Below are 23,776 nucleotides of genomic sequence, written 5' to 3' on the forward strand. Positions count from 1 at the left end.
CACTATTCCGGAGGTTATTCAAGACTCCTCGCTTTTAATCAAGAGCCAACACTGACATCTAGTGGCTGGATGACAACCTGTTTCGAATTTTTCATGGAACTATGTTTCACTTCACTTTCAATGTTGTTATGTAAAACATTGTTTCTTATACTTGATTCATCGGGAAGGATAGGATGGGGATATTTCCTGGGTGGTTTTGTGACTGCCCAACTAAATGACTTTGTTTTGCTTGAGTAGCTGTATGTGGAATGGCTCATGAATGATGGATAATGTAATGGATATGAACGCCTCCTGTTAGGACATAGTGCCTAATTGGCATCATAAGTTACCGGGCACAAGGCTGCCGAACTTGTAAAACAACAGGAGGGTTTCATAGACGGAATGGAAGGACCGAACGCAAGAGGGATAGTGTTGGTGGCACCAATAGCTGAATTATTAATGACAGGTCTACGATTCGTGTGTACGACCATCAATGTACATACTGTATGAGAAAATGTAGGGTGGGGGAGAGGTGCTGTATAAGCGAGAAATTGAGTGATTTTGGTCTTATTTATTTATTTAAATCAAGGCTCGTTAGTCTGAAGGGACCGTTTTTAATGTAGGTGGAAAGGTGGTCAGTATGGAGAGAGGAACCAGGAACACATAGAACATGTGTTATATACATCAATAAGTTAGGAATGACAATATTGGACATACTGACGACACAGTCACAAGCGCGTTTTACTGTCATAGCTTTGGTTTTAAGGCTGCCTATGACCGTTATTCTTCATAAACTGCTTTTAAACTGTCTTGTCATTCCCTTTCACTACCACAGTCGACCAAATAATCACGGCAAACCAGATATGAATAAAATGTTTTACTAGACAATCCGGATGTTATCCCATACGACTGTGTAAAGGGAATAACGTTATAAACACTTTAATTTCATGTTCTAGGAATATCTGGTTTAGGATACTGGAATACCTGGAGATCAAATCAACACATTCATACACACTGCTAGCCTTTTCATTGCTATCACTATTGCATTGGCCCCTACACTGTCTGCCATTGAGAAACTCTATATTGAGTGTTTCACATATTTATCTATGGTTGACTTGAATTCTTATCTGACCAGTATAAAGCTGATTTCACTGTATTGCTTATTGAAGGTGATGCATTTGTGTTGTTATATTTAGGCTAAGTTTTTAAATGATGGGTAATATGTTGGGATGTTAAAACATGCAATAATTTACAGAGGGCTGGGTAAATGTCACTTCCGACAAATATGATTACAAATACAGACCGATTACCTTGTTTTACAATCTTCCGATGAGTTTTAAGGAAACTCTGTTTTTGCGCGTTTGGTTTTGTTTGTCCGGCACAGTTTGTAAATGTCAAGATTCTTTCTCTTTTTCTCTTGGAAATATTTATAAATGACTGAATAAAAAATAAAACCGTTCATGAAATGTCGAGCAGAATTAATTTGTTAAAGCATTATTTGCTGACGTTACAGCATCTTCTCTTTAAACATGTCAAATATATGTAGTGGAAAAAAAATCATCTGGATGCATTAAATAGCAATACTGCAATGCAAAACTTTACTGTTCACTGAAAATAAAATGTTGCTCTTTTAATAAATATGTTCCTTGGATTTTAAGTGTGGATTTTTTTCTCACTTTTTTTAACAACATTTTGAGGGCAACTTGTTTAGTCATAATACCTGATATGAAGGAGATTCACTCATTTAATTCAAAGGCTTGAATGAATGAGAAATCATCTGTCAATTTTTGATTTATTTGAAAATATGAATTTATAACGTAGCGTACATCACCCAATTTTCGAATGGTAAAGTAAAAATGTCCATGTTGCGGAAATCGGAAGTGGGAGGCGACGAAGGCCAAATCAAATACTTCTCTAGCCTGCCTCGGTAAGAAGTCTGGAATTTTCCTCTTGAATTTCTATGTCTAAAGCCTAATTTTAACTTCAGAAGGTACGTTAAGTCTGTTTGGTTGGATTTTAAAATAGGTCGTTAGATTAAGAGCTTAACTATCCGGGATAAGGCTTCCTTAAGCCTCTACTTAGAAGGTCATGTCTTCGTTAGCAGTGACATAGCATCAGCGCCTGTGGCAAGTGTAGGGTAGCTAACATTAGCTTGCTCGTTAGCAGTTGTTGTTGTGTAGCAAGTTCATTCATCCACCGCAAACATGCAGGAATGGGCAAATCAGTTATGCGTGAGTGATTAACTACCAACCAAAGTTTATTTGTAACTTTGTGTAAGCTGTTCGATTGTAGTTGACAGTCAGGAGCCAGTAATTGTCATCTTTACTGTAGCTTCACAAAAGCTAAAGCTCTAGCTAGCTTACTTAATTACAACTCAGCCAGCGTAAGTCTAGCCCACTGCTTCTAGGAAAATGACAGTGAAGTCTACCTTAATTTTTTTTTAGCTATTCTTCGGTGATCAAGCTATCGCCTAGCTAACTACATAGTTACTGAGTAATTTAGACTAACCATCCAACTGGCTAGTTATGTTAGTTTGTTTCCTTGTTATGTTCGTTGTTGCTAGACTAGCTACTTAGCCCCGGTGGACTTCTGGCTATTTTCTTGAGTTTGCTACCACTGTGCTAGCACCACTAGCTTACTTCGCTGGCGTAACATATGGCTTGCTACATAGATGCTAAATACATTCGTTATGTTTTAGCCTAACTATTTCTTTTCTCCGTGTATTGGATGCGGAACCAGGTTTAGTTTGTTGTTGTTTGTCACAGTAGCTAGTTTACTTATATTTTATTGAGTACGTCAGTACGTTGGTTACTTTGTATCACTGCTGTATTGTATTGTGACAGCTGTCAAAACTGAAGCTAGCTACTTGCTAGCTAGCTAAGGTTAGCCATCATGGGGTCCCGATGTAAATATCGGAGTTTTTCAATTTTAGATCCCTGCAGTTGAGCATACTTTGTAAAAATGTATATTCTACCAAAGAGTGCCATAGTTCAATTTTGCATCATGGCTGCATTTAATCCCAGAGTACTTTTTTCGTAATGGGACGACCTTTCACATGAAGGTAGTGGATCAAAAGAGGAATTCAAAAACAGGAAATGGGTTAGCGCTTAGTGCTGCAGTACTGCAGACAGCTTATGAGATGGAGACCCCTGAGGGCAAATATAGGCAAGCATCCTGATGGACAATGTGCTGACCAAGACTGTTTCAAAGGTTGCATTTGGCCAACTGATGTGCTTCTTTTGCTTAGAAACCATTGTCTTATCCTCCAGAAAACCCATAAATGTCTAAGTGTTGAAGACAGGATTTCCTCCTGTTTTGCTGGCACTTGTATTAAAATAAAATCCTGTTTCCTCTGTGGTTCCCTCTCCCCTTTAGGAAAAAAACCTTGTAAGTTGTTAGTGTCAGTGATCCACTGTGTATCTTTTGCAGGAAAACCGACAATTCGGATCCAAGATGACGGACTCCAAGTATTTCACCACTACCAAGAAAGGTCTGAATGCTTCACATGATTTTTTTTCCCCTTAAATGTTATTAGCCCTAGTCTTTCAGTTAGAATCTGCTTTGAATCTAAAGCTTCTGCCTGCACCAAATCGTATCAGCCACAGAGAGTTCCAGAGAAAGGGTAGAGCGACCCCTGGGCTGGCCGGAACACTGGCTGTGTGCGTGTGATGAAGGCAGCCGTTCTAGTCACCTGAATCGGCTTAGGAACATTGGGCATTAACTCTCTCAAAGTTCCCCACCCCTTTTGTCTCTCCCTGGCCCTGTCTAACCCGTGAGTGTTCCTTCTCCCCCCTACCACCCCAAACTGCCACCTGCGGACATCAACCCTGACTGCCTCAGCACTGATCGGATGATTATTTCCCTCATGATAGTGTTAGCCGTGAACTGTGCTTGTCTGAAAGCTACGGGTTAGTCCCACTGTCAGGTGTGTGTGTTTGAGCCCAGAGCAAACTCCCTGGACATGCAGCAGCATCCATCTGAGATCCAAACAGCTTGGTTAGCTAGCCAGAGGGGAGGCGAAAGTCCAGCGCCTGTGTTTGTTTTTGCACGTAGGCCACACAAATAGAGCAGGGTCGATAGGCCTCCATCAGAGATGTGCAAGGATTCATCCGGCCCTCTGAGATCTCACATTGCTTCTCCGTGTGTGGGGTTGTGTCACCAGTTTTGTTTGTCGTTGACCGAGGCCAGCCTTTGTTTAAACAGTGTCGCACGAGGGTGAGCGTCGCATTGCTGCATGTCGGCACGGTCGTGATGGTATTCAGCAATAACGCACAACCTTGAGTGTGATTTTGCTTTTATGCAGCTTCAAGCGCCATTTCTTAGTGAACAAAGCGACTACAGATGATATGAGTTGGATGATTTAATTATTTCTTTGGCTCCGCCAACACAAAATAGTTCTGCAACTCCGACGGACTGTTGCCAAGCAATACAAACCCTTTCCTTGTCCGATCAAATCACTTGGTGAGAACTAGCCGTTTCATATAGTAGTTTCAAACGCTACCTTTCGAACAGCCACCCCCTGTTGAACGGCGTTGGTCGTCCCTTGATGTTTTTGTTTGACGGCTGTTTGCAGGAGAGATCTTCGAGCTGAAAGCTGAGCTGAACAGCGACAAGAAGGAGAAGAAAAAGGAGGCCGTGAAGAAGGTGATCGCCTCCATGACGGTTGGCAAGGACGTCAGGTACGTTCTCCCCGCGCACTCCCGACACGCATCATTTCATCCACGCTGTGACTCGTGAGCTAGGACTCTGACTTTGACTTGTGAGCTAGAACTCTGATTCGTGAGCCAGGACTCTGACTCGTGAGCTAGGACTCTGACTTGTGAGCTAGGACTCTGACTCGTGAGCTAGGACTCTGACTCGTGAGCTAGGACTCTGACTCGTGATCTAGGACTCTGACTCGTGATCTAGGACTCTGACTCGTGAGCTAGGACTCTGACTTGTGAGCTAGGACTCTGACTCGTGAGTTAGGACTCTGACTCGTGAGCTAGGACTCTGACTCGTGAGCTAGGATTCTGACTCGTGAGCTAGGACTCTGACTCGTGAGCTAGGACTCTGACTCGTGAGCTAGGACTCTGACTCGTGAGCTAGGACTCTGACTCGTGAGTTAGGACTCTGACTGACTTATGAGGTAAGACTCTGACTTGTGCTTGTGTCTCAGTGCCTTGTTCCCAGACGTGGTAAACTGCATGCAGACCGACAATCTGGAGCTGAAGAAGCTGGTGTACCTCTACCTAATGAACTATGCCAAGAGCCAGCCTGACATGGCTATTATGGCGGTCAACACCTTTGTCAAGGTACGCCAGACAGCTTTGTTAATGACCTTAATTAGCTACCTGCTGTATTTGAGATGTCACTGTTGCACTGGAGTATTATTTTAGTTTGCCGTGCCTCGGTCCTGAGATGTGTCATCCTAAAAAGGCAAACCCCCTCCCCCCCCAAAAAGAAAACAAAACTTGGCCTGGCACTTGTGTCACACACTCAGGAGCACTGATGTTGACCTCCTCCTCCCCCCTCATCCAGGACTGCGAGGACCCCAACCCCCTGATCCGAGCCCTGGCCGTGCGCACCATGGGCTGCATCCGCGTGGACAAGATCACAGAGTACCTGTGCGAGCCGCTGAGGAAGTGTCTGAAGGACGAGGACCCCTACGTGAGGAAGACGGCGGCCGTGTGCGTGGCCAAGCTCCACGACATCAACGCCCAGCTGGTGGAGGACCAGGGCTTTCTGGACACCCTCAAGGACCTGATCTCAGACTCCAACCCCATGGTGAGGCTCCCTCGCCCAGCCATGCCGGCCGGGCCAGGCCCTGGTCTAGACAGCTGGCCTGTGGGCCTTGGGGGGGAGTTGACCTACAATTTCAACTTGTTCCTATGTCTCTCTCTGTCTCTCTCCCTCTCTGTCTGTCTCCCTCTTTGTCTCTGTCTGTCTGTCTGTCTGTCTCTCTGTCTCTCTCTGTCTCTCCTTCTATGTCTCTCTCTCTCTCTCTCTCTGTCTCTGTCTCTCTCTCCCTCTCTCTCTCTCTCTCTCTCTCTCTCTCTCTCTCTCTCTCTCTCTCTCTCTCTCCTCCCTCTCTCTCTCTCTCTCTCTCTCTCTCTCTCCCTCTCTCTCTCTCTCTCTCTCTCTCTCTCTCCTCTCTCTCTCTCTCTCTCTCTCTCTCTCTCTATGTCTCTCTATGTCTCTCTCTCTGTCTCTCTCTCTGTCTCTGTCTCTGTCTCTGTCTCTCTCTCCCTCTCTCTCTCTCTCTCTCTCTCTCTCTCTCTCTCTCTCCTCTCTCTCTCTCTCTCTCTCTCTCTCTCTCTCTCTCTCTCTCTCTCTCTCTCTCTCTCTCTCTCTCTCCTCTCTCTCTCTCTCTCTCTCTCTCTCTCTCTCTCTCTGTCTCTCTCTGTATCTCTCTCTCTCCCTCTGTCTCTCCTTCTATGTCTCTCTCTCTCTGTCTCTCTCTCTGTCTCTCTCTCTCTGTTTCTCACTCAGGTGGTAGCTAATGCCGTGGCAGCCCTGTCAGAGATAGCAGAGTCCCACCCCAACAGCAACCTGCTGGACCTCAACCCCCAGTCCATCAACAAGCTGCTGACGGCCCTGAACGAGTGCACCGAGTGGGGCCAGATCTTCATCCTGGACTGCCTGGCCAACTACACCCCCCGCGATGACCGCGAGTCCCAGAGGTCAGAGGTCACCGCCGCTCCTGAGTCACGTGGAGCTTGAGAGTCTGTATCCGTCACACTTCCTGACTCCTCTTCTTCTGGTCCTCCAGCATCTGCGAGCGCGTCACCCCTCGCCTGTCCCACGCCAACTCGGCGGTGGTGCTCTCAGCCGTCAAGGTGCTCATGAAGTTCATGGAGATGCTTCCTAAGGATCTGGATTACTACAGCACCCTGCTGAAGAAGCTGGCTCCACCCCTGGTCACCCTGCTGTCAGCAGAGCCTGAGCTGCAGTACGTGGCCCTCAGGAACATCAACCTCATCGTCCAGAAGCGGTAGGAAGGACTATCTGTCTCACGTCCTGTCTCACTCCCTGTCTCACGTCCTGTCTCACTCCCTGTCTCACGTCCTGTCTCACGTCCTGTCTCACGTCCTGTCTCAATCCCTGTCTCACGTCCTGTCTCACGTCCTGTCTCACGTCCTGTCTCACGTCCTGTCTCACGTCCTGTCTCAATCCCTGTCTCACTCCCCATCTCACTTCCTGTCTCCCTTCCTGTCATCCCTCTTGATGACGGTTTACTGTTGACGTTTTGGTTCTTTTAGCCAGCTGCTTGTATCCATAGCGACGTACTAATGGTGAAAATAGATAGTCCAGCAGAAGATTAAGCATCAGAAGTGCAGTGGTTCCAACAGTCTCTTGATGGTTAGAGTACCGGAACGTTCTGTATTTACCAGCCACATCTCAGTTAACATCTCTTTTCTCCGGACGGCCGGAAGCCTTCCTTCCTGCCATCCCTTTTACCCGCCGCTGAAAGAACAACATAAGTGGATGTGCATCCATATTTAAACAGGCTCTTTCCTGGGATGGTGACGCAGCAGGTGATGGTTCTGGTAACGACTGTGGTCTCCTGATCCTCAGGCCTGAGATCCTGAAGCACGAGATGAAGGTGTTCTTCGTCAAGTACAACGACCCCATCTACGTCAAGCTGGAGAAACTGGACATCATGATCCGACTGGCCTCCCAGGCCAACATCGCCCAGGTAACCAGTCGCCCCGGGCGACGGTCTTCAATAAAGGCTCCTCAGGCAGAGGATGGTTTAGTCATGTTTGATTGAGTAGCTTCTTCTAATCCAGCAGATATCTTACCACGTGATGACCAGCTGGTGCAGGTGTCATTTACGCCTGTCAGTCATGCTGTGATGAACTGTACATACGCAGGCTTGTGACAGGGATTCTGTCTCGTAGGTGCTGGCCGAGCTAAAGGAGTACGCCACCGAGGTAGATGTGGACTTTGTGCGTAAGGCAGTGCGAGCCATCGGGCGCTGTGCCATCAAGGTGGAGGTGAGGGCCCGTCACATGACCACCGGCAGGATCTGAAGGCCGCTGGAGACTAACCCAGTGCTGTGTTTACGAGCTGGACCCCGACAGTGGTCTCATCTGTAGTGTCTCATGTGACTTTGTGTCTCATGTGACTTTGTGTGTGATGTGATTTAGTGTCAGAGTTTATACACGAACCCTGCATTTGATCAAGCTGTGTAACACGTCGTAACGTTAAAGGGTTCTAACTGGCATTTGAGAGGACTCCCTGGCCCTTCTGGGGGAGAGTTGTTTCCCTGTGAGTGTTTACAGGTTAGCTTGTGAGGGCTGGTTCAGACTGACCGGTGTCTCTCTCCCCCTCTCTCTCTCCCCCTCTTGTGTGTGTCAGCAATCCGCAGAGCGCTGTGTCAGCACCCTGCTGGACCTCATCCAGACCAAGGTCAACTACGTTGTCCAGGAGGCCATCGTGGTCATTAAGGACATCTTCCGCAAATACCCCAACAAGTAGGTCACCTGTCAAATACCCCAACAAGTAGGTCACCTGTCGGCCGCCAGCTCCTTGTCTTCCGGGGGAACAACCGGACAGCCGGAAAGGAAATGTATTTCAGGCGTTTATCTAGGAATCTAATGTCTCAGAATTCACTCGCGAACAGGCTCTTGCAGTGCGTTCGAAATCAGATATCCTGTTTTAGGGATCGCTCCACTCGTGTCTGCCAGTGGGTGATTGTGTTTAGTGCGTCAGTGAAGCTACGAGAGATGAATTATTCTTTACTGCAGGCTTGGTTTTGTCCTGACAGACCCCATTGATCAAAGGAGATTACGTTTAGCATCTCTGCAGCAGGATCTCAGGGGGAAAAACAACATATCTTTGGATTCAGCTAACCTGATGTTCCAGTGTGTGATTTTTGGGTTACCACCCACTTAGATTTCCCTAAGGGACCAGTCTATACCACTACTTTAGTTGTTGGATTGTCGCCTGGGAATGCATGATTATGCATCAAGCTATTTTGCACATATGAGTGTGTATACATACACACACACACACACACACTTTCTGGAGCCTGGTGTCTTCCTTCAATAATGGTCAGGGAGAAGCAGAGAGAGAGAGAGAGCTCATTAAACCAACTTAAAGGTTTTTCTTCTTGACTTGCATCCTGTAAGAGCTGAGCCCTTTACCAGCTGAGTCACTTGGTGAAACAGCTACCTGGCCTCTCATTCATTATTAATTAACTCATTACAAGTCAAAAACAAGACAAAATGTTTGTTGCGTGTCAGCCAGCCGTTACAGTTTAAAAATTGCATTGTCACAGCTTTCTTATTAAGTGCAGTCAACGAAAAACACACACAAGAAGAAGGAGTCTGAATTGTTGCATAATAAAAGTTCCCAGACTGTGAAATCAATCATTAGTGGGTTCAAACAGAAGTGTGCGACCTCATTCAATAGACCTAATGCATGAGCTGCTTTGAGAGAGAGAGAGAGAGAGAGAGGACTGAAGTACCAATGCTAATCCAGTCCTGGCTTTAAAGATTCACCTCGACACACCCAAGAGTGGTGCCAGAGGGGAGTGTTCTGGCCCTCTCAGCGTCACCGTCCGTCTCTGGAGGAAGGAAGCCTGAACTTCACGCTCAAAGTTTCATCCATTTTTCCTCTCAGTTTTCCTCTCAGTTCCTTCTCATCGTCCTCCGGTTTAGGCACAGCTCTGCGGGCTTACGTGAAACTCTCAGTGACACCGCTCGTCAAAAGGGCCTCCGAAATAATAAAAGCGTTTTAGCGTCTAGCACGACAAAAACCCCTTCTGGGATAAAGTGTCGTGCTGGGAAAGAGCGCGTGTGAACCCAGGCTCCCTGCTGGTGTGTCCAGGTACGAGAGCGTGATCGCTACCCTGTGTGAGAACCTGGACTCCCTGGACGAGCCGGAGGCCCGCGCTGCCATGATCTGGATCGTGGGCGAGTACGCCGAGAGGATCGACAACGCTGACGAGCTGCTGGAGAGCTTCCTGGAAGGCTTCCACGACGAGAGCACCCAGGTCAGAGCTCCACGCTCACCCCACGCCGAGCCCCGACTCTGGGGCTGGCTCTGGGGCTGGGGGGGTGGAACCAGAGTGTGTGTGTGTGTAACCAGACTGTGTGTGTGTGTGTGTAACCAGACTGTGTGTGTGTGTAACCAGACTGTGTGTGTGTGTGTAACCAGACTGTGTGTGTGTGTGTAACCTCACAGGTGCAGCTGCAGCTGTTGACGGCCATCGTCAAGCTGTTCCTCAAGAAGCCCACAGAGACCCAGGAACTGGTGCAGCAGGTCCTCAGCCTGGCCACACAGGTGGGTCCCACACTCACACACACGTTGCATTCTGGGAGGACATTCAGACAGCGCTCTGCCCTCGTCCTCCCGCGACGATGACGATCACACCCCCTGCAGACGAGACTCGTCGGCCCTGCTGAAAGAGCCGGACATGACTAGATAGGCTGACAGAATGGATTCTCAACAGGGTATTGTCACGCCTTGAATTGTTGGTGAGTCTGGGGGTAGCTGAATGGAGCAAGGTCACCTTCGTTGCTTCGTACAGACACGCATTTTTATCAGCGCTGAATTGATTAGGGCGCGTGAGATGGTATCATCAGGTCTGAAGGAGAGCACTGCAGAGGAGACAAGCCACCGTCCTGTTCCCTCACCCAGAGGTCCTGTAGACGAGGGAGGGAGGGAGGGAGGGAGGGAGGGAGGGAGGGAGGGAGGGAGGGAGGGAGGGAGGGAGGGAGGGAGGGAGGAAGGAAGGAAGGAAGGAAGGAAGGAAGGAAGGAAGGAAGGAAGGAAGGGAAGGGAAGGGAAGGGGGGGGAGGGAGGGAGGTTGGATGTGGAGGGAGAGTGTGTGTGTTGGCGGGGGGTTAGATGATTATGGTATTAAACAGTCATCCCCCCCCCCCCCCTTCCCCAGGACTCTGACAACCCTGACCTGCGTGACCGAGGCTACATCTACTGGCGCCTGCTCTCCACTGACCCGGTGGCGGCCAAGGAGGTGGTGCTGGCTGAGAAGCCCCTGATCTCGGAGGAGACGGACCTGATCGAGCCCACTCTGCTGGAGGAACTCATCTGCCACATCGGCACCCTGGCCTCCGTCTACCACAAGCCCCCCAGCGCCTTCGTGGAGGGCAGCCGCGGGGTCCAGCACAAGAGGCTGCCGGCTCGCACCGGATCGTGAGTCTCACACACACACATATATATGTACTATCGCACACACACAGCACACACAGAAACATACTTACACACACACACCGGCAGGAAACCAGGATTGCGAAACGAAAGACTTGAATAATTGAATGCTGTTTCCCCCCCTCCCCCCCCCCCCCCCCAGCAGTGGGGAGAGTGTGGAGAGCCCAGAGGTGGGCTCCGTGGCGGGGGGCCCGGGGGCCGAGGCCCCCCCTGCTGTAATCCCGTCCCAGGGAGACCTCCTGGGGGACCTTCTCAACCTGGATCTGGCTGGCCCTGCCACCTCGGGGCCCCCGCCCCCCCCCTGCCGCCATGCAGCTGGGGGCCATGGACCTCCTGGGAGGGGGACTGGACAGTCTGGTGGGTCTGCTGCCCCTGCACTCCCTCCCCCCCAACCTCCCTCTCTCCCCCCATCCTCCCTCTCCCCCCCAACCTCCCTCTCTCCCCCCCATCCTCCCTCTCTCCCCCCCAACCTCCCTCTCTCCCCCCCCATCCTCCCCTCTCTCCCCCCCAACCTCCCTCTCTCCCCCCCATCCTCCCTCTCTCCCCCCCAACCTCCCTCTCTCCCCCCCATCCTCCCTCTCTCCCCCCCAACCTCCCTCTCTCCCCCCCATCCTCCCTCTCTCCCCCCCAACCTCCCTCTCTCCCCCCCCATCCTCCCTCTCTTCCCCCCAACCTCCCTCTCTCCCCCCCAACCTCCCTCTCTCCCCCCCAACCTCCCTCCCCCCCAACCTCCCTCTCTCCCCCCCAACCTCCCTCCCCCCCAACCTCCCTCTCTCCCCCCCAACCTCCCTCTCTCCCCCCATCCTCCCTCTCTCCCCCCCAACCTCCCTCCCCCCAAACCTCCTTCCCTCCCCCCCATCCTCCCTCTCTCCCCCCCATCCTCCCTCTCTCCCCCCCATCCTCCCTCTCTCCCCTCAACTCAGAAATGCTGACCTCCTTCTCTCTCTCTTCATTTCTGTTTCCTGGTGTCTTCTTCTCTCCTTGTGACACTTGTGTGTTTTGTACCTTCTTTGTTCAATGCAACACCTGCAGATGGGGGATGAGTCTGAACCGGTAACTATAGTAGGGGGAACACACACACACTGTGACATCACTCACCATCACATTGTGACATCACATCACATACCCAGGGCTCGCAACTAACTTTTTTCCTCACTGTCCCAGTACCGTCCCAAAGTACAAAATGAACCGTCCCAAACTAAACTTGACCTGTTCCAAAATGTAAATTCTTGTTTATGCATTTGAAAGGTTTGGGGGGGAAATAATATATATAGTATATGTATTTTTACATTATAAAGGGGGAAAAAAAAGAAAGAAAAAAACACTTTCACCCCAAAAAACAGGCCACTTTCTAAAACGTTTCTAAAAAGTTTCTTAAGGTTGGAAAAAAAGTTTGGATAGGTTGTCATTAGATGCCGGTTATTTCGAGCCCTGGACATACCATTGTGACATCACACACGTCATACCATTGTGACATCACACACGTCATCACATTGTGACATCACACACGTCATCACATTGTGACATCATCCCAGCAGGCTTCAGTGTTTATTTATACTGTTACTACTATATTTCTGATATCTTTACCTGTTTCTGTTGCTATTTACTGTCCATGTGTCTACCTGCACCACAGGTTGTGGTGACTCTAATCTGCCTCTAAAATGACTCATCTGAGGCATAAAGCCTCTCCTGCCCTCTCACCTCTGGCCTCTGTCCCCCCCCCCCCCACCAGCCTCACATCCCCCTCAGGATGGAGGCCCAGTCGCCCAGCCCCCAGCCCCAGAGCCCCCAGTCCCCACAGTACTACCACGCTTAGGTTGGTCCAGGGACACCAGTAGAGCCAGAGCCCCAGACATAGCACCCCCCTGACCCCAGTCAGTCTGGGGTCAGTCTGGGGTCAGTCTGGGGTCAGTCTGGGGTCAGTCTCCTTCAGACCCTAGTGGTTGTCGGATCCAGGGTGTTGTGTGGTAGCTAGCCGTAGACCTCAGCTTCCTGCTGATCTCAGTATGAAACCATAGGCTCTCAAACCCATCCTGTAGTTAGCTGTAGTGTGAACCTGAAGTCATGTCTCTTCCTGAACTGAGTTCTGTACCGACTGCCTTTCAAACATCTGAGGTGTCAGAAGCAGAGCTGGTCTGCTCCGGTTAAGTCCAGTTCCCTGTGGAGGTCATGAGTTGTGGTAACCAGGTTTCTTAGCCCTCCTACACTTTACCATCTCTCATCAGTCAACCCCACCCCCACCCCAACATTACCTAGGATGACTAGGTGACTAGGTGAATCTCAGATTATGTCATAATAACCTTGCTCTCTCTCTCTATCTCTCTCTCTCTCTCCCTCCAGCTTGGAGGAGACATGGGAGGCAGTCCAGCGGTAAGTTCTTGAATGTTCCGCCCCCACCGTACCTCCTCTCCTGTGTTTCTGTGTTGGCTGACTGTCTGGTTCTCCGGGTCCCTAGATGGGCGTGGGTTTTGGGGCACCCCCTGCTGTGATGCCCGCCTCCCTGAACGCCCCTGTGGGGGGTGGCCTCGGCGACCTGTTTGACCTGGGAGGGAGCGTTGGCATGCCGACGGGAGCCTACATCCCACCTAAGACAGTGCGTTCCTCTTTTTGATGTTCCAGACTGGAAATATCTGACTTTGAAGTTGAACTGTAAACTGTCTAAAAGCAGCTTAGCTGTATTATACAGGCGGTATGGTGTTGTATACAGGAAGTAAGGTGTTGTATACAGGAAGTAAGGTGTTGTATACAGGAAGTAAGGTGTTGTATACAGGAAGTATGGTGTTGTATACAGGAAGTAAGGTGTTGTATACAGGAAGTATGGTGTTGTATACAGGAAGTATGGTGTTGTATATAGGAAGTAAGTGTTGTATACAGGAAGTAAGGTGTTGTATACAGGAAGTAAGATGTTTTGGTGTGTTTCCAGGTGTGGCTCCCAGCCATGAAGGCCAAGGGTCTGGAGATTTCCGGTACGTTTGCCCGCCGGGCGGGGGTGATCCAGATGGAACTGACCATCACCAACAAGGCCATGAGCGTCATGAGTGACTTCGCCATCCAATTCAACAGAAACAGGTCAGAGGTCGTACTGGTGAAGCAGCTGTGATGTCAGTTTAGACTGTGTGTCTAGACGTGTCACTGGTCTCTATGTTACTGTTCTCTCCTCTGTCTCTCTGTAGATGGTCTCTCCTCTGTGTGACTGGTCTCTGTGACTGGTCTCTCCTCTCTGTGACTGGTCTCTCCTCTGTGTGACTGGTCTCTCCTCTGTATCTCTCTGTGACTGGTCTCTCCTCTGTGTCTCTCTGTGACTGGTCTCTCCTCTGTGTCTCTCTGTGACTGGTCTCTCCTCTGTGTCTCTCTGTGACTGGTCTCTCCTCTGTGTCTCTCTGTGACTGGTCTCTCCTCTGTGTCTCTCTGTGACTGGTCTCTCCTCTGTGTCTCTCTGTGACTGGTCTCTCCTCTGTGTCTCTCTGTGACTGGTCTCTCCTCTGTGTCTCTCTGTGACTGGTCTCTCCTCTGTGTCTCTCTGTGACTGGTCTCTCCTCTGTGTGTAGTTTCGGCCTGGCCCCAGCCGGGCCCCTCCAGATCCTCACTCCTCTCGGCCCAAACCAGACCATCGAGGCCAGCCTGCCCCTCAGCACGGTGGGCCCCGTCATGAAGATGGAGCCCCTCAACAACCTCCAGGTAACCTCCACACAGCCCCACCCACACCTCCACACAGCCCCACACAGCCCACCCAGCCCCACCCAGCACCTGACTGGCTGTTTTCCTGTGAGCTTCACCCCAAAAAAAAGCTCTACCCCAGGGTGTCGGATTCCCACGCTACACCAGTCACCGCGCAAGAGACCTTCTAGAACTCTCTTGATTCGTTTTCTTCGTACGCACAAAGGAGTCGTCGTCGTGGAGATGGGGCTGCGGCGAATCAGGGCTGTTGAAGTGACAGTTGGGGGGGGGGGGGGGGGCGGGAGGGTGAGCAGAGCAGCTGGAGAGGGGAGATAAGGGGATCCCTCCGCTCACACAGAGAGGAGCGCCTGTCATTAGTGTCCCCACACGCCAGCACCTCTAGCTGGGTCCACCACCCCCCCCCCCCCCCCCCCGTCTCTCTCTCTCTCTCCCTCAGCCCAACCCAGGATTCAGCCTCAGAACGATTCCGTTTTTTTTTAAGACATGACTCATGATAAACCTACGGTACCAAAACACGATTTTGCCTTTATCATTTGGGGAAGATTTCAGACTAGAAACCCAGGAGACAGTCTAAACCAGTAGGGCTGATGCGTGTTGTCAAGGGAAGTGGGAATTAACAGAAGCGTTTGCCTTGCTGATGCTGTTATTCCTCTGGCTGCTTCTCAATCCAGTGTAGCAATTATCTTCTGAAGAGCGCTGTTTAACGGGAGAACGATCATGTCACCGCAGTCAGAATCAGACATTCTGCCTCAAAACTGAGCTTTCCTGGATGAATGATCCAGGTTGGCTTTGTCAGTGTCACCTAGTCCTGCCCTGCTTTAGCATTTAGCAGTCCTGACACACACACACACACACACACCGTACACTGCGTTTCCTATCCTTTCAGACCACTTGAAAACAATGAATCATTATGTCTGTTATTACTCTCTCGCTCTCATTCTTTCATTCTTCCTCTTCTCCTGTCCTCCCCCCCCCACACTCACACAGGTGGCTGTGAAGAACAACATTGACGTGTTCTACTTCAGTTGCCAGTACCCTATCAGCATGCTATTTGTGGAGGATGGCAAGATGGGTGAGTGTCTCTGCTCCCTGTGTCACCCCTGTCTCTCTGCTCCCTGTGTCACCCTTGTCTCTCTGCTCCCTGTGTCACCCCTGTCTCTCTACTCCCTGTGTCACCCCTGTCTCTCTGCTCCCTGTGTCACTCCTGTCTCTCTGCTCCCTGTGTCACCCCTGTCTCTCTGCTCCCTGTGTCACCCCTGTCTCTCTGCTCCCTGTGTCACCCTTGTCTCTCTGCTCCCTGTGTCACCCCTGTCTCTCTACTCCCTGTGTCACCCCTGTCTCTCTGCTCCCTGTGTCACTCCTGTCTCTCTGCTCCCTGTGTCACCCCTGTCTCTCTACTCCCTGTGTCACCCCTGTCTCTCTGCTCCCTGTGTCACCCCTGTCTCTCTGCTCCCTGTGTCACCCCTGTCTCTCTGCTCCCTGTGTCACCCCTGTCTCTCTGCTCCCTGTGTCACCCCTGTCTCTCTGCTCCCTGTGTCACCCCTGTCTCTCTGCTCCCTGTGTCACTCCTGTCTCTTTACTCCCTGTGTCACCCCTGTCTCTCTGCTCCCTGTGTCACCCCTGTCTCTCTGCTCCCTGTGTCACTCCTGTCTCTCTGCTCCCTGTGTCACCCCTGTCTCTCTGCTCCCTGTGTCACTCCTGTCTCTCTACTCCCTGTGTCACCTGTCTCTCTGCTCTACAGCAAAACAAGCCAGCTGACGTCAAACGTGACGGATGTGTCAGTGTTTAAAGAGCTTTTTGCGTGTGTGTGTGTGCACAACACACTCGTTTGTCTGTGTGTGTGTGTGCTACTTCATAACTGTGCTGTTGGATCCTCCAGGGCCCTATGGGCCCAGGGGGAGATGTGGTGCCTCTAGCCCCCATGTGGGGCTTCAGGCTGGGGCTAGCAGCAGGGGGCTGCAGGGGGGCCTGGAGCACATCCTCATGTTCCTCCTCCTCTCCCAGACCGGCAGGTGTTCCTGGCCACATGGAAGGACATCCCTAACGAACACGAGTCCCAGTTCCAGATCAAAGACTGTCACCTCAACTCAGGTGAGGGAGGGAGGGAGAGAGAGTGGGGTTAAGGTTACATGGTGAGGTGCAGCTTAGCGCTGTGCTCCCGGCTGGAGTATGGCATGTCAGCGTGTTGGCACAGCCGTTCAGCTAGAAGCTTTTCTACATTTACATTTAGTCATTTAGCAGACGCTCTTATCCAGAGCGACTTACAGTAAGTACAGGGACATTCCCCCCGAGGCAAGTAGGGTGAAGTGCCTTGCCCAAGGACACAACGTTATTTTTCAAGGCTGGGAATCAAACCGGCAACCTTCTGATGAATAGCCCAATTCCCTAACCTCTCAGCCATCTGACCCCCATCTCTCTCCCCTCGCAGACGCGGCGTCCAACAAGCTGCAGGGCAGTAACATCTTCACCATCGCCAAGCGCACGGTGGAGGGCCAGGACATGCTGTATCAGTCCATTAAGCTGACCAATGGCATCTGGGTGCTGGCAGAGCTCAGGGTGCAGGCTGGGAACCCCACCTACACGGTAAGACCTGGGGGGGAGGAGGGGGGGTTTAAGACAGTGGAACAGTGATATGGCCGGAATAGGATGTCTGTATGATAAGATTCCAGTATGTATCATTGTTTGCAGGCTTGTTCGATGACTCATGAAGGGTGTGTGTGTGTGTGTGTGTGTCCATACTCGTGTGATGTGCATGCAAAGGGTGTCATTGTGACGGTACGCTAGCATCTGGAGTGATTAATGACCCCATTCAGACAAACTAGGACTTATGAGAGACCAGGCCTCGCTCTGCCTCCGTGCCCATCACCCACCATGCTTTGGGATCATGTTTTTATTCAGAAGATGGCATTTCCACGTCATCTCGGCTAGTCCAGAGGTCATTGAAGCCTTTCCCCTCCAGCCTTCTCTTCCCTCCCTCCCTCCCTCCCTCTCCCCCCTCCTCCCCCTCAGCCCCCCCCCCCCCAGGCTGGATTGACATGGAAGGGCTGTGATTGGTTGTGTATCTGTGTGTAGTTTCCTGTTGATAGGGTTGTGTGTCCTGGATTGCGTGTGCTGTGTTGATTGTGTTCTTGTGTTGTCTCTGTCTCTCCTCGTGCTGTTGGCTCATGTGTTCAGGATCTGGAGGTGGGTATTTATTAGTGTATTCCTCTCCGTTTCAAGGCCCTTAGAGGTCTCTGTCTGTCTGTCGCTGCTCTCTCTCCCCTCCTCGGCTCTCCTGGTTCTCTCCCAGGTCTCACCCTATCTACCCCAAGATGCTCTCTCTGTCTCTGTCTCTGTCTCTGTCTCTGTCTCTCTCTCTCTCTCTCTCTCTCTCTCTCTCTCTCTCTCTCTCTCTCTCTCTCTCTCTCCTCGATTCCTGTCCTGGGATGCTAACTGTGTAGCATGTGTGTGTGTGACCGCGCCGGACCTGAGCCCCCCCGCCCTGCTGCCTGGACTAACCCAACCCTGCCTCAGAACACACTAACGCCGGCCCGTCAAGACGCTTCTAAGACAGACGCTTCTAAGACAGACGCTTCTAAGACAGACGCTTCTAAGACGGACGCTATGTTGATCCCCAGTGAGGAAGGCTTGGGCTGTCAGCACTTCATCCTGCGGGATGTCCTGCAGTGTGCCCTGTCCTCTGAGGACATGTGTTTACAGGAGATGACAGATAAGCCGGCTGGCTGGCTGTTATTTAACGCTGATGTTTGAAGTCTACGGATAGAGCCAGGCCTCAGACGGCGCTCCTGTTAATTGGCTCCAGTGTTCCCATGATGCTTTGCTACTTGTTGGTTCCTTTATGAAGTAGAAGCCCCTTGCCTTCCCATCCCCTGTCCCCATGGCAACAGTGTCGCCGACGGCGTGGGGCGTCGAGCTCGTCCGGGGGTTACCGTGGGAATGCTCACTCTCCTCCAGGCTCCTCTCTTCCTCCCTGCTCTCGATTACCCTGCCCCTTCCTGTCTCTTCCTGCCCCTTCCTGTCTCTTCCTGCCCCTCTGCCGCTTCCTGTCTCTTCCTGCCCCCCCCTGCCCCCCCTGCCCCTTCCTGTCTCTTCCTGCCCCCCCCCCTGCCCCTTCCTGTCTCTTCCTGCCCCCCCCTGCCCCTTCCTGTCTCTTCCTGCCCCCCCCTGACCCTTCCTGTCTCTTCCTGCCCCCCCCTGCGCCATCCTGTCTCTTCCTGCCCCCCCCTGCGCCATCCTGTCTCTTCCTGCCCCTTCCTGTCTCTTCCTGCCCCTTCCTGTCTCTTCCTGTCTCTTCCTGTCTGTTCCTGCCCCTTCCTGTCTCTTCCTGCCCCTTCCTGTCTCTTCCTGTCTCTTCCTGTCTGTTCCTGCCCCTTCGCTGCCCCCTGCTGGGGGGGACGGCAGTGCTCTCTGCAGGTAGGCCCTGCAGCACTGCCCAGTGGAATGTACCAACAGGGTGTGGGGTTGGGGGGGTCACCATGGGACCCTGCTGTGATCTCACACCCAAGCTGTAAGAGAGACCTGGTACGACCCAAGCTATGATCCGCCCTTCAGGGTCACCCCAGCCCTCCCCTTAAACCCAGCTGTCCCAGGACGCAGGTCCCAGGACGCAGGTCCCAGGACGCAGGTCCCAGGACGCAGGTCCCAGGACGCAGGTCCCAGGACGCAGGTCCCAGGACGCAGGTCGCAGGACGCAGGTCCCAGGACGCAGGTCGCAGGACGCAGGTTCCAGGACGCAGGTCCCAGGACGCAGGTCCCAGGTTCATGTGTCGCTCTCACAGGAATATTTCCCTCCCCAAGTCCCACTCAGACATGCTGCCTCTCTCTCTGTCTCTCTCTCTCTCTCTCTCTCTGTCTCTCTCTCTGTTTCTCTCGCTCTCTGTCTGTCTCTCTGTCTCTCTCTGTCTCTCTCTGTCTCTCTCTTTCTGTTCTCTCTCTCTGTCTCTCTCTCAGCCCTGCTCGGGGAAAAAACTTCAAAACTCGACGGGTTGGAGATGTGTGGGCGGGGAGGGATGGGGGGACCATTTTTTCCAAGCTGATAAGAGAAAAGAAATCCTTTACAATGCTGAGGCATTAACCCCCAAATCATAAAGACATGAAGCACCTGAGCTTGAGTTACCACAATCTCCTTTTCACGCGTGATTAGATACATCTGTGGAATTAATGATAACCCTCCATGGCTCCCGGTCCTCACAACCCTGCCCCATTAGAGCAGCGTGTCACACGCACGAGGAGCCGCTAGGGTCAGCCTCTCCTCGTCACACAGACGCTGGACTTATCAGCCGGGAGCAGAGAGAAGAGAAGAGGAGGAGAAGAGGAGGAGAGGAGCAGAGAGGAGAAGAGAAGAGGAGAGGAGAGAGCAGAGGAGGAGAGAGCAGAGGAGAAGAGAAGAGGAGAGAGCAGAGGAGGAGAGAGCAGAGGAGGAGAGAGCAGAGAAGGAGAGAGCAGAGGAGGAGAGAGCAGAGGAGGAGAGAGCAGAGGAGGAGAGAGCAGAAGAGAAGAGAGCAGAGAAGAGGAGAGAGCAGAAGAGAAGAGGAGAGAGCAGAAGAGAAGAGGAGAGAGCAGAGGAGAGAGCAGAAGAGAAGAGAGCAGAGCAGAGGAGAAGAGGAGAGCGCAGAGGAGAAGAGGAGAGAGCAGAGGAGAAGAGGAGAGAGCAGAGGAGAGGAGAAAAGGAGCAGAGGCTCATGAATCATTTGTAAAGTGTTGAGTTGAAATGGAGCCAGCGGCTGGAGAGAGTGCTGCTGACTGTGGACGGCGTCTCTGTGACCTAGTTTGTTTCTTCTTGCGGCATGTCGTACTGACTGTTTAACTTCTCCTGCTGCGAATGGGCCTTTGGGCTCCGCTAGTTTGGTATTGTAACCTGTTGCAACCTGTTATTACCTCCTGTAACCTTTTGTAGCGGGGCATGACCAGCTGTAACCTGTTATGGCCTGCTGTAACCTGCTATGAGCGCTAACAGCCCTGCTAACGCTAGCAGAGCAGCAACTGGTAACCTTGGTAACCTCTCCTCCGCAGGTCTCCCTGAAGTGCCGAGCTCCAGAGGTTTCTCAGTGTGTGTTCCAGAGCCTGGAGGCCGTGCTGAAGAACTGAGGCCCTCTGCCCCTCTGCCCCGCCCCCCGAGGAGAGACCCTGGACCCCCCAGCCCCCCACCACACCCTGGCTGGACCATCTCCCTCCAGCTCCTTTGTCTCACCATCCTGCCCCCAGCCGCCCTGGACCCCCTTCCTCCCCCAACCTCATCCCCCTTGGCCCCCGCCGCCCTGGACCCCCCTCCTCCCCTAACCTCATCCCCCTCCAGCTGTGATCACCCCCTCCTCCAGGAAGACAGACCCCAGCTCGCTCTCTCTCTTTCCTGGGGACTCTGCGACCTTTTTCGAATCCAGCCATGCTTCCCCCACAGTGCAGTCCCAGGTCCTTATCTGACTCTCTCTCTTTCTCTCTCTCTGTGTCCCTCTCTCTCGCCAAACCCCAGTCACCATCCTCAGATAGGTTGTGGCCCCACAGTCAGTCTGTGACTGTATGAAGCAGTCCAGTGTGTCCAGCCCCCCCCCCTCTCCTGCTGCAGGTCTGGTGTCCCAGACTGAGCCACTAGTCTGGACTGACCTTTGCTGCCGTTCAGTCAGCACCGTAGAAGAAACGGTGTAAGACTGTGCTCCCGTGACTGCATGCATGATGCCTGCTCTCTCTGTCTGTCTCTCTGTCTCTCGCTTGCTCACCCTCTCTATCCCTCTCTTATATGATTATCTCGCCTCGCGTCTTTGCAAATTTGTAGCTATATTTAGTGTCTGTAATCAGCGGTTGAGTCTCCACTGTCTTTGCAGCGCTTCATATTCGCTTGTGACAGACAGCGCTAATGGCTCGCGCCGGTCCGCGTTGTCCGTCAGAGAAACACCCTTGTGTCACTCCAGGGCCCCCACTCCCCCAGCCCCCCCTCACCCAGCACCCCCGCCCCCCTCCCCCTCCCCCAGCCCCCGGTGGCCCCCTTCCTGTTCTGAGGGGAACGAGAAGTCATGGCTAGAAACACTAAACATTCTGGAATCACCTTTTTCGGTCCTCCCTAATCGAGTGTGTGTCAGGTTATTCTTTATACCATAGCTTTTTGATGTTTTACGGTACGCTGTAGTGCCCGTGCTGTACGGTGTAGTGCCCGTGCTGTACGGTGTAGTGCCCGTGCTGTACGGTGTAGTGCCCGTGCTGTACGGTGTAGTGCCCGTGCTGTACGGTGTAGTGCCCGTGCCGTCGAAGGCGTGTCCCGTGCGTCTACATGAATTTTTGTGTCTTGTTTCTTTTTCACCTGTTTAGTTTAGTTTCCGGAAGGAGAGGTGATGAGAGATGGTCTGTACCATGCGCTAGCTCGCTTAGCAGCCCCCCTCTCCATCCCTTTAAGTCATTCCATCCTGTGTCGTCCTGTGTGCTGTGTTATAAGGCTGTTATAAAGCTGGCCAGGGGGGGAGGGAGGCCCATGTTTGATCGTGGCGTCCAGCCTGCGGACGTTCTGTTTGACGATTACCTCCGGAAGCTTCCTTGGCGACAGTCTCTGAGGTAAACCCACCTTCCACCACAGTCTTTTGCTTTACCTGCGCAGGTCACTGTCCAGGTAGCACAAATCATGTCTCACCTTTTGCATGAAGGGAATTTAGAACGGCTTCCTCCGGCGTGTTTTGGATATGTCTCATGAAACATAAAACGGTATATATTGATATTTGGAGTGAAGTTGCTGGATGGTGACCCTCCAGACTGGGCTGTGGTAGGGAGGGCTGGGTGGGGGAGTGGACCCCCTGTGTGTGGTAGTAGATGACTCGTGTGGGTTTGTGTGCTGAGATGCTGTAAACTACAATATACTAAAAGCTGTTTACGAGCAGGTCAGAGGTTTTTGACTGATTGTTAAAGGTGTAGACATCATTTAAAACCAAACAATAAAAATTGGATATATTCTCAAATGCTTCAAGTGTCATATCTGTTGGTTTGTATTGTGCTGTTGCACAAATGGGACATTACCAAAAAGTACCCGCATAAAGCGAACAAATGTGTTCCGTAAAACCCAGAGGTCTTAGTATGCATGTTGTGGAGGCAGTATCATGGTAAATATTCTTCTGTATTCAGCTCAGTTTGTAATCGTTAAAGACCGTTGGAATGTATTGGACAGACTAGCGACGATTAGTTCAGCGTTGCTGGCCAGCCGTGGCAGCTTTGCATACTAATCCAGGAAGTGTCTCACACTTTCTTCTCAGACTACATAAACCCAGAGTCAAGGAAAAGGCTTATGCGCAAACGGGAGCTTAATATAAACTTAAAACAGCAACGACTAGATGCTGACGGTGCAAAAATAAATAAATAACTGAGATCACCTTGGGAAAGCGCTACACCAGCTTGTTCCTCGACTCAGCCCGAAAGAAACGCACCATGTAGTGGGAAGGTCTCTCGCTGTGAGGTGTGTCACAGGGAAAACGATGACCTGGCTTTTCAATCAAACCGCGCCAAGGGGGCGACATTTTGATCATTCCGAGTCTTTTGGAAATTGGTTTGCCTTTTGTGTATGCTGTTGAGCAGCCTGAATGGTGACTGATTGAATGACCAGATAACCAAGCTCCCCAGCTATCTGCGGACTGCAGCTGGACCTAGAGCCCTATTAATGAGCTAGGTGTGTGACAGCGATCTTTCTTCCTCTTTCACGGAGAGGAGGAAGGGGGGTCGGGGGGGGGGGGGGGGGGGGGGGGGGGGGGGGGGGGGGGGGGGGGGGGTTGATATTGACTCGAGACTGCGGTGACGCTCAAACACAAAATGTGTGATGAAAAAAAACGAACCCAACAGGGGGTGCTAACATCTATTGTTAAATGGAACCGTAATATGAGCTGTCACTGAAACACATGAAGCTGAGGGCTGATTTATGGTCGCGCTTTTCATTACTAATTTCTGCTGATAACTTTGCCTATTAAGTGATTACATATACGCACACCCAATT

At 51.6% G+C, this 23,776-nt stretch overlaps 2 protein-coding genes across 2 annotated transcripts in view; both read left to right on the top strand.

The window, feature by feature from the left end:
* Positions 1-312, top strand: part of dnah10 (dynein axonemal heavy chain 10) — a 15,621-nt gene extending 15,309 nt beyond the window's left edge. Inside the window, exon 34 of the mRNA XM_047016605.1 lies at positions 299-312. Coding sequence (XP_046872561.1) covers positions 299-312 — 14 coding nt within the window. The remainder of the gene's footprint in view (positions 1-298) is intronic.
* Positions 313-2,112: 1,800 nt separating this feature from the next.
* On the top strand, positions 2,113-21,052 carry LOC124464802 (AP-1 complex subunit beta-1-like). Its single transcript, XM_047016661.1, is given in 24 exon segments — positions 2,113-2,210; positions 3,409-3,469; positions 4,553-4,658; positions 5,138-5,273; positions 5,500-5,745; positions 6,451-6,641; positions 6,731-6,952; positions 7,537-7,657; positions 7,863-7,958; positions 8,323-8,438; positions 9,796-9,961; positions 10,153-10,251; positions 10,865-11,124; positions 11,285-11,432; positions 11,434-11,496; positions 13,480-13,509; positions 13,595-13,732; positions 14,063-14,208; positions 14,688-14,817; positions 15,805-15,889; positions 16,822-16,908; positions 17,246-17,400; positions 17,992-18,000; positions 20,830-21,052. Coding segments are annotated over 24 exon segments (2,913 nt in total). The 5' UTR covers positions 2,113-2,183; the 3' UTR covers positions 20,905-21,052.
* The last annotated feature ends 2,724 nt before the right edge of the window (positions 21,053-23,776 follow it).

This window comes from Hypomesus transpacificus, unplaced genomic scaffold (assembly GCF_021917145.1).
Source record: "Hypomesus transpacificus isolate Combined female unplaced genomic scaffold, fHypTra1 scaffold_42, whole genome shotgun sequence".
Classification (NCBI taxonomy): domain Eukaryota; kingdom Metazoa; phylum Chordata; class Actinopteri; order Osmeriformes; family Osmeridae; genus Hypomesus; species Hypomesus transpacificus.